Genomic DNA, 14,950 nt, shown 5'->3' on the forward strand with positions numbered 1-14,950 from the left:
TGCTGGGATTGTAGGCAGGAGCCACCGTGCCTGGCCTGAGACCTGTCTTAATACTTGTTGCCTGAGGTTCTAAATCATCAGGATAGATGATTCGTAATTGTTTATCTCTATCCTTTGGCTTCTTGTCTTTAAATCACTTTTCTACACATGGCAAAATATTGCCGCAACCTCACGGTAAGGTGATGTTTATTTAAGTTGGCAGATCTTAGTTTATTTTTCCCATGGACAGAATAAACCTTTAAAAATTGTTGGGATCCAGTCAGCATAAGTGTAAAATGGATAGTATTTATGAATTTTTAGTATTCGTGAATTTGTAGTCACCAGAAGTAATTTTGACTTTCTGGACTTAGTGGGCTTCTTTTTTAAGGTAATTTTTTAGATTAATAGATGTCAGGAAAGTTCAAACATTTCCCTCTAATAAGGAAAATATCTTTGAAATAGTCTCTTGTAGCAAAAATGCCATTTTTAAAATTTATTTATTATTATTTTTTGAGACGGAGTTTCGTTCTTGTTGCCCAGGCTGGAGTGCAGTGGCACAGTCTCAGCTCAGTACATCCTCCGCCTCCCTGGTTCAAGCGATTCTCCTGCCTCAGCCTCCAGAGTAGCTGGGATTACATCCGACACCATGCCTGGCTGATTTTTGTATTTTGAGTAGAGACAGGGTTTCACCATGTTGGCCAGGCTAGTCTCAAACGCCTAACCTCAGGTGATCCACCCGCCTCGGCCTCCCAAAGTGCTGGGATTACAGGTGTGAACCACCACCTGGCCACCATTTTATTTATTTTGGGGGGCAAAGGGACGGAGTCTCGCCCTGTCACCCAGGCTGGAGTGCAGTGGTAGAACTCAGCTCACTGCAACCTCCGTCTCCCCAGTTCCAGCCATTCTCATGCTTCAGCCTCCCAGGTAGCTGGGATTACAAGCATGTGCTACCACACCTGGCTAATTTGTGTAGTTTTAGTAGAGATGGTGTCTCACCATGTTGGCCAGGCTGGTCTTGAACTCCTGTCCTCAAGTGATCCACCTGCCTCGGCCTCCCAAAGTGCCGCATTACCCATGTGAGCCACAGCATCGGGACAAAAATGCCATTTTATTTAGTTGGCTGTTTCTTGTGTGCCTGATTCAAATATGTAATTGCTACAGGGGTGTTTTCATCCTTCTACCTTCATATCCCAGAGGAACTACAGGCTCTCCTAATCCAAAGTTAAGGTCATTTGGAAGTTCCCTCTCCTACGGTGCCCACACTAGGCACTCTTTGGGCCCAGTTACCCAGGCCATAAGCTCAGGGGTTATTGTCAGCTCTCCTTCTCTGTGACCAGCCCACATCTGAGTGAGTCTGGTTCAAGTTACCCTTAAATCTCTCTCAGAGTATTCATCCATCCTCATTACTGTTGATCCTTCACGCTCCTGTCTTGGCCACTACTAGCCTCTGACTGTTCTGTCTCTTTCACCTGCTGTCCTCTCTGCCCCAGGCATGTTTCTAAAATAGAAATGATCATGTGGGTCCTCTGGTTCAGCCTTGCACTCTGGACAGAGACCAATCTTCAGTGCTTCCTAGTCTATGTCCCTCAGAACTACTCCTGAAACATAATGTATTTTTTTCTTCAGTGCTTTTGCACATGTTTGTTACTGTCTGAATGTTCTTCTCTCAGCTTCTTCCTCTCCGACACCACGTGGCCACCTCTCTAACTGCGCTCATTCCCTGAAACTCAGTATTGCCACTTCTGCAGTAACCGTCTTTGAAGCTTCTCCCTTTGGCTGATGCACTTCTGTGCTTTCTCTTTCTTTCTTTTTGCACTTAAACTCACTGTATTGTCATTTATTTGTTTAAAGACTGTCTTCAGTAGACCAGGAGCTCCTTGAAGACCCATCATTTGTCTTACATGTTCTGTGCTGTAGCACCTAGCGTGGAGTCTGAGGAAGTGCTCAAGTGTGCTGAGTGGCTAAGAAATTTCAAAATGGCGCACAATTAGCTTTAACCTTCTAAAATCTGAAGGAACTCCATGCCGTTTGATTAGCGAGCATTTCTTTTTTGTTTCAAAGTTTATTCCATTAATAGGTGAACAAAACGTGTATTTCAAATCTAATTGAAATTTATCTGAAATATGTTTACGCAAAAGATAGACATAAGATTTCAAGTAACTTATTGGACAAGCCATTGTCCGTTTTAAAATATTTTCTTCCAAAAAGACTGCATTGAAAGTCAAAAAACTTCTATTATACTCCATAAAAGTGAGATGCAAACTTCTGATAGAAGGTTATTTCACTGTCAGTTCTGATAAAGATGGGAGGCACAAGGGTTCACAGTTCAGTTAAATGATGCAAACGAAACGCTTCTGTTTTCCTTTGATACAAATTAGAAGCCTCCATTCAGGTCTCTTAATGGAGGCTACTACGTACTTCAGGTCTCTTAATGGAGGCTTCTACATACCAAGTAGTACCACATACTTGGTGCTGATACTGCATTATATCTTTTTCTTTTTCTTTTTCTTTTTTTGAGATGGAGTTTCGCTCTTATTGCCCAGGGTGGAATGCAGTGGTGCGATCTCAGCTCACAGCAACCTCCGCCTCCCAGGTTCAAGCGATTCTCCTGCCTCAGCCTCCCAAAGGCACGTGCCACCACACCCAGCTAATTTTTGTATTTTTAGTAGAGACGGGGTTTCACCATTTTGGCCAGGATGGTTTCAATCTCTTGACCTCATAATCCTCCTGCCTTGGCCTCCCAAAGTGCTGGGATTACAGGTGTGGGCCACTATGCCCGGCTTGTTACATCTTTTTCTTTCCTTTCCCTTTTTTACTTCCCTCTCCTTTTTGAAGACTTTGGTCACTGCCTCCTGTTTTTCCTGTTTTTTTTGTGTGTCCTTGTTTTTAGTTGCGGTATTATTTATGCTGCGCACAACGTTACTGACTTCATGTGATGGGAAATGTACAAGACAGAGGCTGCCATCTTCCCGTCTGAGTTGGGCCCAGACTCTGCCTTTATGTTGGACATCACGATTCCATTCTCTAGAGTACATTTTATTTTTCTCAAGAAATGCATTAAGTCCAACTGCTGAACATAGGTCTTGAACCTCTAGCTGTAGGATTTTCAACAGACTGACTTAGGGGTTTCACCTTCCTTCCACAATGGTCTTATTACTTCAACAAACAGGATAGATACAAGTAAACCTGTCCTGGTCGGCTGGAGACCACACAGCGGCACAAGCCGTCTTCAAAAGCGTCCAAATACCAACAGCCCAGAACCACAGGGAGAAAACTGGGGGAGCATTTCAATCTAATGTCTGTTTAACTTACAATACCTGGAAGAAAGAATATAGGAATTTGTCTGGAGGTTCTTATAGGTCAGTACTCTAATTCCCAAAGCTAGAAGAAACCTAGTGTTCCTTAATAATCTGTTGATCGTTTACGTGAATGTAAATAAGCCCCAATATGGTCTCCTGTCATCCTGCAAACATGCATTGCTTACTGTGTGATGGGCGTAGTGGTTTGCACACTCCCAACTTGATAGCATTGATGCAGTTTCTTTACCAAAATCAGTATTTGGGGTCTTCATTTTGCAGAATAAAAGACCTCCTATAATTTCTTTTTTTTTTTTTTTTTTTTTTTTTGATTTTTTTATTATACTTTAAGTTCTAGGGTACATGTGCATAACGTGCAGGTTTGTTACATATGTATATTTGTGCCATGTTGGTGTGCTGCACCCATCAACTCGTCAGCACCCATCAATTCATCATTTATATCATGTATAACTCCCCAATGCAATCCCTCCCCCCTCCCCCCTGACATCCTATAATTTCTCTCCATGTTTTGGTTTCACAGCTTTATGAAAACTTTATCAGTGAATTTGAACACAGGTAAAACCCTTTCATCCCTTTTTTACTTTGCAAATGAGTACTTTAATATTCATTGGTACTCAAAGACTGGTGGTTTTCATTTCAGGGTGAATCCTTTGTCCCTGGTAGAAATCATTCTTCATGTAGTTAGACAGATGACTGGTAAGTCTTACTTTGTTTTATAAAGGAGCAGATCGAAATGGTAGTTAAAATTATCTTGAAATATAAGTTAACTGAACTTTTGTGCTTTCTGTATCAAATATTATATTTTTATTATACTTTCTGGTCAAAACCTAAAGATTATCCTACCTAGAGATGTCTTGGTTGGTAGAAACCAGTCTGTTGATGGTCCTTCTGACTGTTCTTTCGTTTGCAGATCCTAATGTGGCTCTTACTTTCCTGGAAAAGACTCGTGAGAAGGTAAATGTGAGATGTGAGCAATACCTTTTAGGGTATGGATGACTTACAGTTTGTGTCCATGCTCACCGTCCAGACCTTTAGAGACCACACGGTCTCTAGTCATCAAGGTTGCGTTACTGTGCAAGTAGCTGGCTTCCTTTGTTAGTCAGCTGCCCACGTTCTGAGGTTTCTTGTTTTTGTTTTTGATGTCTTAGGTGAAAAGTAGTGATGAGGCAGTGATCCTGTGTAAAACAGCAATTGGAGCTCTAAAATTAAACATCGGGGACCTACAGGTTACAAAGGTGAGCTCACCATATACAGATTTCTCTTTGGATTAAAATTATTTAAAACTGTAGGAAAAAAATAACCTATTTTTGTTCTTTACTATTTATTTTAAAACATTTTTATATTAGAGAAAAGTTGCAAAAATAACACAAAGAACTCCTATACCCCAACCCAGATCCCCACTGCAAACCTTTTTTTTTTTTTTTTTTGAGATGGAGTCTCGCTCTGTTACCCAGGCTGGAGTGCAGTGGCGCGATCTCAGCTCATTGCAACCTCCGCCTCCCGGGTTCAAGCGATTCTCCTGCCTCAGCCTCCTGAGTAGCTGGGATTACAGGCACCGCCACCACGCCTGGCTAATTTTTTTGTATTTTTAGTAGAGACAGGGTTTCACCATGTTGACCAGGCTGGTCTCAAACTCCTGACCTCAAGTGATCCCTCTGTTTTCAGCCTCCCATTGCTAACCTTTTACTACTTTTGCCTTTGTGTGTGTCTGTAGCTTTTTTCCAAAACCACTTAAGAGTAAGTTGCTGATATAATGCCTGCTGCCCTTAAACAAAAGAGCACTCCCCTGTGTGACCACAGCACATCCGTCTAACAATGACTCCAACGGCCTCAGTCAGCCCAAAGCACATTGGTTCTCCCTGACCAAGGTTAACCTACACACCACTGGCACGTCATGTGCTATTCCTCCATCTTCCTTCTGCCTCCTAAATGTTGCTGAAGTATCCTGTGTATTTTCATGTCTTTCTTATGTTCAATTATGTTTTCGTGCAGTTTGGGAGACAGGTATGGATGTGAATGGCAGTGAAACCGACATGTGGTGGGTCCACCTTGTTTAACCAGTGCCTGTGTGTGTTTGTGTTTGTTTGCTAACCATAATGTTAAAGAAAATACTGGGGTTAGGTTAAAAGTGTTCCTGTCCTCATTGCCCTGAAAAGATACTTTTTATTGTTTATTGTTTCTCAGTCCTCACCCATGTGCATACTTAGTGCATTTTATTTTGAAATATTTTAAGACACACTGGAAGCTGTAAGTCACAGTCCACAATGCTGTAATAGACGTCCATGTGCCCCAGCCAGCTCAGGAAGGAACGAAGCCACAGTCAGGGCCCCAGTACCCTTCAGACCACTCTTCTCCCCCAGCCAGGCTCCCTCTCATGCCCATGCATTTCCTCGTGCTTCATTAAATAGGGGTGTGTAACTCAAGTGTTTTAACATTGGCTTAGTACTGGGTTCCAGAGTCCTGTGGATATGTGTAACCAGTGTGCGTTTACTCCTGTACAGTATTTCACTGTATAAGTGTTTCACAACATACGTATCCTGTCTCCTATTGAAGAGAGTTAGGGCCGGATGTGGTGCTCACACCTGTAATCCCAGCACTCTGGGAGTCTGAGGCAGGTGGATCGCGAGGTCAGGAGTTCAAGACCAGCCCAGCCAAGATGGTAACACCCTGTCCACTAAAAACACCTGTCCACTAAAAATTAACCAGGCGTGGTGGTGGGTGCCTGTAATCCCAGCCTCTTGGGAGGCTGAGGCAGCAAACTGCTTGAACCTGGGAGGCAGAGGTTGCAGTGAGCCAAGATTGCACCACTGCCCTCCAGCTTGGGCAACAGAGCAAGACTCCATCTCAGAAAAAAAAAAAAGAGATTTAGGTTGTTTTTTTCACTATCACAAACAATACTGCTATAAGTATTTCTGTGTGTGGTCCCTTGTGTATGTGGGCAGAATCTCACCAGGATATATGCCTAGAGACTACAGATACAAGCTGTATGCATCTCTGCCTTTCCCAGATATATGCTCCCTCAGCACTGTGCGAGCACTCTGGAAGCTCCATATCCTCAACACCTGATAGTTTCAGGCTGTACCTCTGGCTGATCTAATAGAAGTGAAATTTCACAATTACTAGTGGTTTATCAGCCACTCTGTTAGTGTCTCCAGATCTGTCAATTGCCTGTTAATGTCTTTTGCCCATTTTTATACTGTGTTGCTGTCTCCTGACTGATTTGTAAGCGTTTTTATATTTCCTTGGTCATAATTGCTGGTGGGTTATACATGTTGTAAATATTGCTTCCCAGTCTCTATAGCTTGTCTTTGTGCTTTTTTCTTGTTTTAGATTAAGTTTTCCATGTTAACGTAGTCACATTCATCAGTCTTTGCCTTTGTGGTTTGTGCTTTTCATCTCACAACATATTACTTTAAAAATCTTCGCCAAGCACAGTGAACCTGTAATCTCAGCTACTGCAGAGGCTGAGGTGGGAGGATCGCTTGAGGCCAGGAGTTCAAGACCACCCTAGGCAACAGAGTGAGACCCTGACCCTAAAAAAATGAAATAAATAAACTTTTAACTTAAAAAGAGAGATGATTTTGCTTCCCGTGTGTAGGAAACAATTGAAGATGTTGAAGAAATGCTCAACAACCTTCCTGGTGTGACGTCGGTTCACAGTCGTTTCTATGATCTCTCCAGTAAATACTATCAAACAGTCGGAAACCACGCGTCCTACTACAAAGATGCTCTGCGGTTTTTGGGCTGTGTTGACATCAAGGATCTACCAGGTAACCTAGGCCATTAAAGTCCATGTCACACAGGAGCGTATTCTCCAAACTTAGCATCTGTGAGGCGCTTGAGGTGACAGTTCTCAGAAATTACTAAGCAGGGCTGGGCGTGGTGGCTCGCACCTGTAATCCCAGCACTTTTGGGAGGCTGAAGCAGGGCGGATCACCTGACGTCAAGAGTTCAAGACCAGCCTGGCCAATGTGGTGAAACCCTGTCTCTACTGAAAATGCTAGCCAGGTGTGATGGTGGGTGCCTGTAATCCCGGTTACTTGGGAGGCTGAGACAGAGAATCTCTTGAATTCGGGAGGTGGAGGTTGCAGTGAGCCAAGATTGCACCACTGCACCCCAGCCTGGGTGACCGAGTGAGACCCCATCTCACCAAAAAAAAAAAAAAATTACTCAGATGGATTCATCCTGTTTTGAAGAAAAAATGGGAAGATTTGTATAAACTTTAGTTTCTACATTGTATTTGTCTCCAGCATTTAATTTACATGAAAATGAGGCTTTCCTCCTAGCTCTTTTACTGTTCCTTCTCCAGTTCCTTATTGTTACCTAAATCACAGGTTTTTGTAGGAAGCACCATGATGTAAATACCTGCTGAACCCACCCCGCCTACCCTTCTGCTGCAGAATAAAGGATGCTTGGAATCCCTGTAGCTGAGACCCTTGGAATCCCTGTAGCTGAGACCCTTGTTCTGAAAACTGCAATTCCAGACCCATGGGGACAAATTAAATCTTTCAAGGGTTTGAGAGTGAAAAGAAAATGACCAGTGAGTTTTGGGGAAAGTGTAAGGAATATATGTTCAGAAAAGAAATTTTCAGCATATTTTAGATGTTTCTCACAAAACACTGTCGAAGGCCGGGCGCGGTGGCTCAAGCCTGTAATGCCAGCACTTTGGGAGGCTGAGGTGGGCGGATCACGAGGTCAGGAGATCGAGACCATCCTGACTAACTCGGTGAAACCCCGTCTCTACTAAAAAATACAAAAAAAACTAGCTGGGCGAGGTGGCGGGCGCCTGTAGTCCCAGCTACTCGGGAGGCTGAGGCAGGAGAATGGCATAAACCCGGGAGGCGGAGCTTGTAGTGAGCTGAGATCCGGCCACTGCACTCCAGCCTGGGTGACAGAGCGAGACTCCGTCTCGGAAAAAAAAAAAAAAAAACACTGTTGAAGCTAAGGAGACCAGCAACTCCTAACAGTGTTGATGCAGTTTTTATTACTGTATGTCAAGAAAAATATATCAGAAAAGGAACTAAGGTGGTCAGGAGAATAATAGACTTGCTGTCTAGGAACAGAAAGTAAGTTAATTCTAGTCTGAAAAGAAGCTAGGTTAGGTAACTTAAATAAGAGGTAGTATTCTGCCATAGCAGATAAGAGATTTAAGGCACTTCTTGGAGGTGGCACAGCTGAAAATATGAATAGATTCACATATATTTAGGAAAAAAATGAATGCTCGTCCCAAAAAACCCATGTATGTATGGTTCTTGGTGTAATCTAAGTCAAACCAGTACTTCAGAAGATGTGACTAATGTCAAGGCTTTGTAATACAACCATTACAAACAATGTTTTTTTACTTTTTTGTTATATGAGATTTTTAAAGCTAAACAGGACTGATTATTGTGACTGGATTGTAAATGGGCCTGTGTTGCTACCGTAGTGTCTGAGCAGCAGGAGAGAGCCTTCACGCTGGGGCTAGCAGGGCTTCTCGGCGAGGGAGTGTTTAACTTTGGAGAACTCGTAAGTTGACCCTGGGCTCAGCTTCCTTAACGAAAGGGAGACTGAAGTGTTGCCCGCTGACTGTCTCCATCCCCACAGCTCATGCACCCTGTGCTGACCGTCCACATCCCCACAGCTCATGCACCCGTGCTGACCGTCCACATCCCCACAGCTCATGCACCCCGTGCTGACCGTCCACATCCCCACAGCTCATGCACCCCGTGCTGACCGTCCACATCCCCACAGCTCATGCACCCCGTGCTGACCGTCCACATCCCCACAGCTCATGCACCCCGTGCTGACCGTCCACATCCCCACAGCTCATGCACCCCGTGCTGACCGTCTCCATCCCCACAGCTCATGCACCCCGTGCTGACCGTCTCCATCCCCACAGCTCATGCACCCCGTGCTGACCGTCCCCATCCCCACAGCTCATGCACCCCGTGCTGACCGTCCACATCCCCACAGCTCATGCACCCCGTGCTGACCGTCTCCATCCCCACAGCTCATGCACCCCGTGCTGACCGTCTCCATCCCCACAGCTCATGCACTCCGTGCTGACCGTCTCCATCCCCACAGCTCATGCACCCCGTGCTGGAGTCCCTGCGGAACACTGACCGGCAGTGGCTGATTGACACCCTCTATGCCTTCAACAGTGGCAACGTAGAGAGGTTCCAGACTCTGAAGACTGCCTGGGGCCAGCAGGTATGGCTCCGACGATGCCCCAGCCGTTCTTCCCCTGTGTATCTACTCACTCATACAACCGATGTTCATTCAGCGTCTTCCCTAGGCACACAGGAAGGAACTGGGCACAGAGGAGACTGAGATAGGCTAAGACCCAGAGAGTTAAGTGGTCGGTTAGCTGCAGTTTTAGTGCTGCAGACAAAGAGTGAGGGTGTTCTGAGAAAACAGAATCGAATGTGGGCCCTGCATCTGTGCTGGATGGAGAGGGTCTCACAGAAGGCCTAGAAGTCATAGTGACCTAAGGTCTGTGTGACCTTAGGAATGAGTGAAGAGGTGTGGGAAGAGTGCACTCAGCGGAGGAAAAGGAAAATGTTAGTATCTTTGCTGAACTGAAGGAGGAATGTGTGAGGCTAACATGAGTGGGTGGGAGAGAGCGTGGAATGAAGGAGGAACAAGTGCCTGGTGCAGAGACCGGGAGAGCGGTGGGTATAGGGAGGGGGAGAGCAGTGGATACAGGGATGGGGAGAGCAGTGGGTACATGAGGAGAGTGATGGGTGCAGGGAGGGGGGAGAGCAGTGGGTGCAGGGAGGGGGAGAGCGCTGGGTGCAGGGAGGGGGAGAGGTAGGTACTGGGTGGAGGAGAGCAGTGGGTGCAGGAAGGGGGAGAGCAGTGGGGGGGAGCAGTGGGTGCAGGGAGGGGAAGAGAGGTGGGTGCAGGGGGGGAGAGGTGGGTGCTGGGAGGGGAGAGCAGTGGGTGCAGAGAGGGGAAAAGGGGTGGGTGCAGGGAGGGGAAGAGAGGTGGGTGCAGGGGGAGAGCAGTGGGTGCAGGGATGGGGAGAGTGGTGGGTGCAGGAATGGGGAGAGCGGTGGGCACAGGAGGAGAGGTCTGTGCAGGGAGAACAGCCAGTTCACCTCAGTGCGAGGGGAGGGGGGCACTGGGTGAAGGTGCCTCTGGAAAGTGGGAGTTGGGGAAAGGTGCTTAAGAAGGACTTGAGCTTTAATGGTAAGGTATGTTCTTTTTTAATGAGATTATTAGAAGTAAATATTAATAAAACGTTAACTGTGGTAGGAATTATGGTTGTTATTTTTGTATTTTTCTGAAACTTTCAGTTTTCTCAGTTTAACATAAACGTGTAAAATTCCTGCATAGTGGAGCAGGGTGGATATAGATGAGGGCACTGTGAAGAGGCAGAAAGCACAGATGCAGCCAGACCTAACTGTGGTCTGGTTATTTACTGATGTCTCAAAAAAATTTGCCACTCAGAAAGGAAGATGGCTAGTTACAGCAATTTCAAGGAAAAAAATTCGTAGATGTATGTTGGCAGCATCTGTTCAGGCAGCAAAGCCTGTCTGGACAGGGAGTGCCCTTTCTACAGAGCTTGGCCTGTCCAGTGCTTGAGGCGTCCCTAGCGGGGCTGCCTGTGTCAGGATATGAGTTGCTATTTGAATTTAAAAAACAAGTCTCCTTGGTTTAAGTAACGTTTTGATCTATAGGAAGAGATGCTGCACGTCTTGCAGAAGGGTGTATTCTGCTTCTCATGACAATGATATTTTTCATTATAAATATATAACTTGCTCTTTTGATTTGGAACAAGTCTCTAGAAATTAAGGAAGCTTTTCCTCAGAGGGACTCCCCTGGCACTGAGCAGGCAGCAGCCCCTGAGGGAAGCCTCCTGGGCTGTTGGGTGTGTCCTTCCCGACAGCACCTTGACCAGGAGAGTCTTCTCGAAATGCCGGTACCCTGTGGCCTTGCCTAATGGTGTTTGTAGCATTAATACAGATCTTACCTTGTAAATTCCTTGCCTTGACAAAGTGTCCCAGTTAGATTTCCTAAGAAGAATGAAGAAGATGTGGATGAGCTTCAGCAGTCTGCAGTGTGAGATGTTTGGATCTGCTCAGCTGCTTTTTGTTCGGTCTACTGTTAGCGAATTCCAGAGCCCCAGTTAGGTAACTGATAAGCACAAACATGGAAGACATTGTTCTGTCTTTCTGTACTTTACAGCCTGATTTAGCAGCTAACGAAGCCCAGCTTCTGAGGAAAATTCAGTTGTTGTGCCTCATGGAGGTAAGCAGACACCCGGGAGCCACTTTGTCTGTGGTTTCCGATTTTGGTCAGGTGGGGGCGCTGCACTCGCCAAGCCTGTCCTGAGCGGTTTGCGCTTTGAGTGGTGCTGCTTCAGCTGGGCGTCAGTCTCTTCACCACCTTCCTTTTCCTTTGCCACCACTTGCTTTTTTACGTTTCTATTGGGGTCTTAGCTCAGACAACACCCTCCCACCCCACTGCCACCCCGCTGAGGCCTTCCCTGACCATCTGAACTGAGATGAAGTAACTGCTCCTCTCACCATGATGCAGTTGCCTCCTCGTTGCATGTCGCTTCCTGTTGACACACACATCTGTCTTTCCCCACTAGAACTTAAGCTTCTTGAGGAAGTGGCCCTTACATTTCTGGTTTGCCATGGTCAACCCTGTGGTTTGAGGCCAAATTGTGGCCTCAAGTACTTGTTCAGGGATTGAATAATGGCTACTGTCAAAAATTCCTGTAAGGCATTTTGCTGTTGTCCTTCTTATCTAAGCATTGAAAGCTTGTTCTTAACAAGATATAAGTCTAATATTAGGGAACTTTTTAGTATATGGGGTACTAATAAGATCTCTATTTTAAGAACCAATATTGACAAAACATTCTTATCAGTTCTCTATTTTTATTAGGAAAAATAGTTTTAAATAGTTAATAAAATTTTTTCCAGATGACTTTCACACGACCTGCCAATCACAGACAACTTACTTTTGAAGAAATTGCCAAAAGTGCTAAAATCACAGTGAATGAGGTATGGTCCCTAGGCTCAGGGTGTTAGAGCAGCAAAGCTGCCACGTGGAGGAGTCAAGGCTCTTGTGTGAGCGCTGTGCTCCCTAGACAGTAAAAAACGACGGGAGAAGCCATCTGGGTCCCTGGGGGTGTGTCAGGCTTATCCTGTCTTACACAAGCCTCCGTCTCTGCACAGGTGGAGCTCCTGGTGATGAAGGCCCTTTCGGTGGGGCTGGTGAAAGGCAGTATAGACGAGGTGGACAGACGCGTCCACATGACCTGGGTGCAGCCCCGAGTGTTGGATTTGCAGCAGGTGTTGTGTTTGAAAACCATTATTCACCTCTGGGTTTTGGGGGGTTGTATCTATACTGTCTTAGTTTCATTTGGATGGGAGCCATATGGGAAGAAAGCAGCATTAGACAAGAGGTTTTGGAGAATGAATTACTGCTGTTGGGTTTTTCTAAGAGGTTAATTTAATGCAAGCCTGGGATTTGAACCCTGCATTTAAAAGCTTATTATTACAATAGTGCTAGTTATGCTGATGGTGCTTCTTAATCTTAAGAGCGGTACTCTGATCAAATACCTTCCTGGTTCTGTGATTTGAGCTCACGTCCATCTTACATTTGCTGGAAACGTAATCCTGTGGATTTCCTCTATTCTTGTCTGCTTTCTTTCATGCAAGTTTTTTCTAATGTCCTTGTGATAAGAATTAACCCGGGAAGTCCTGTCACACTCCCCCAGCTCAGACGTCCTCTTTATTAGAGCTGCCCTAGAGAGTCAGCTGGAGATGCAGAGCCGCCCCATCAGGTGCTGTGGCGGCCACTTGGCCTGTGACTCCTGTGTGTCTTAATGCCCCTTGTGTCCGGATCTGATTTCAGATCAAGGGAATGAAGGACCGCCTGGAGTTCTGGTGCACAGATGTGAAGAGCATGGAGATGCTGGTGGAGCACCAGGCCCATGACATCCTCACCTAGGGCCCCCTGGTTCCCTGTCGTGTCTCCTTTGACCACCTGAGAGAGGCGTTTGCAGCCGACGAAGCTGGCTGCTCAGACGGTCGACATTGAATTTGGGTGGGGGTTGGGATCCTGTCTGAAGTACAGACTGTTCTTGCTCTAAAAACAGGACTGTCCCTGATGGGGGCCAGGCCACAGGGAGAAGGCTTCTTCGTGGGTCTCTCCTGCAGTGGGTGGGGGTCTCTGGGTCTTAGGTGATAAGGGAGAGAGAGAACGCATGAGGCAGGAATTCCCCTAAAGTCCGTGTACTCCGAGGTTGATCTCCATCCCCATCCACTTGTACGGACATCTTTTCCATTGTGGTTTGAGAATGTTCCTACAATAAACACCTCTGCTTTGTTCTTCTCGTGGCTCTGTTTTCTCGGGCTTAGCTTCCAGGCCAAGCCTGTGCCTGGAGGTTAAAAAGCATGAGTTGGAACCTTGGGAAGACGTGGTGGGGGTAGCCTCGGACCTTCTCCTCCCTGCACCTACAGTAGACTGTAGACTGTGCAGAAGCCAGCACCAAGGGCTACCGAGGAAGCCTGTCTTTATTGTTAGTCAAGAGAGACCCAGGGGTATCCACTCCCTTCTCCAGCCCTCTCAGGTACCTGCCCTAACCCAGGCATCCATCCGCATCCTTGTCACCACTCATCAATCAAATAGCCACCAGCGTCTGTGACCCAGTGTGCCCCAGTGCTGACATGAGCCATCTCTGGGACTGGGCGTGTAAAGGAAACCACCTTGAGGTGCCTCATCTGGGAGTGGAGGTGCACATGCACAAAGAATCACAAAGTGAACATTAGGTGGAAAGACGGTTTAATGCGATCTTTCAGTCCTGTGCCTGCAGTGACAGCATGGAGCTCTTGTAGCTCTCCAGGCAGGTGAGACCCAGCCTCCAGGAACCAGGAAGCTGATGAATATGAGTGAGAGCCCCACGGCCTGCTCCTGATGGAGGAAAGTACCCACGAGCCCACTAAGCTGGTAGGGGAGTCAGGCCTGGGCCAATAAGGGAGGTTGCCTGCCTGCCCTCTGTCCCTCAGGTCCCACAGTTTGGGATTTGGGAGACAGACTGCCCCTCGCCCCCCTCCCCTAGCCATGTGATCGCCATCTGCCTTCAAACTTGTGTGTAGTTGTGAGCAGTGAGTAACCACTGTCATCAACACGTCTGGCAGCCTCTGGCCCTCATCCGGGAGGACGACCTCAGAAACCAGGAGCCTTGGAGTGGGCTGCCTGTTGCAGTCCAATCGGTCTGGCCAAGAAACTGCCTGGCTGCGTGTGCCTTGTAGCAAGGCCACAGTTCACGCTGGGCAGACCAGTCTCAGACATGATGTGCACGCTCCTGGTTACCTGTGGCTGTGCATGTCAGAGTGTGTACAGAACAGCAGAAACAACCAACATTTTAAGTCGCAGGCAAACAAGTACACGGCCCTTTCTCTCAATGGCAGTCCCGTTCAGAGGGCTGGGAAGAGGTCAGATTCCCCGTGCTCTGCGTGTGCAAAGAGACCCCATCTGGAGCCCTCTGTTCTCCAGTGGCCAGGTTCGGAGGCACCAGCCACATTTCACCCTCAGTTTTCTCCAAATCAGCCTGGGCCCAGTCCTCCCACCATTTCCGGAAGCTGAATCAGATGCCAGGTTGGAGACCAGTTCTTAACTTTTGACTTTAGCCCCAGAGGTTTAAGAGCAAATCTGGG

The 14,950-nt window shown here is 46.6% G+C and overlaps 1 protein-coding gene and 1 pseudogene across 1 annotated transcript in view; one reads left to right on the forward strand and one right to left on the reverse strand.

Annotated features, from left to right (window-relative positions):
* The window catches only part of PSMD13 (proteasome 26S subunit, non-ATPase 13), a 17,465-nt gene extending 3,841 nt beyond the window's left edge, over positions 1–13,624 (forward strand). Inside the window, exons 3-13 of the mRNA XM_010376469.2 lie at positions 3,817–3,851; positions 3,937–3,992; positions 4,207–4,250; positions 4,445–4,531; positions 6,895–7,066; positions 8,722–8,801; positions 9,360–9,485; positions 11,466–11,528; positions 12,209–12,289; positions 12,464–12,580; positions 13,146–13,624. Coding sequence (XP_010374771.1) covers positions 3,817–3,851; positions 3,937–3,992; positions 4,207–4,250; positions 4,445–4,531; positions 6,895–7,066; positions 8,722–8,801; positions 9,360–9,485; positions 11,466–11,528; positions 12,209–12,289; positions 12,464–12,580; positions 13,146–13,241 — 957 coding nt within the window. The 3' untranslated portion in view covers positions 13,242–13,624. The remainder of the gene's footprint in view (positions 1–3,816; positions 3,852–3,936; positions 3,993–4,206; positions 4,251–4,444; positions 4,532–6,894; positions 7,067–8,721; positions 8,802–9,359; positions 9,486–11,465; positions 11,529–12,208; positions 12,290–12,463; positions 12,581–13,145) is intronic.
* On the reverse strand, positions 2,690–3,550 carry LOC104672647 (annotated as a pseudogene).
* Positions 13,625–14,950: the final 1,326 nt, after the last annotated feature.

Source organism: Rhinopithecus roxellana, chromosome 15 (genome assembly GCF_007565055.1).
Source record: "Rhinopithecus roxellana isolate Shanxi Qingling chromosome 15, ASM756505v1, whole genome shotgun sequence".
In the NCBI taxonomy this organism is placed as follows: domain Eukaryota; kingdom Metazoa; phylum Chordata; class Mammalia; order Primates; family Cercopithecidae; genus Rhinopithecus; species Rhinopithecus roxellana.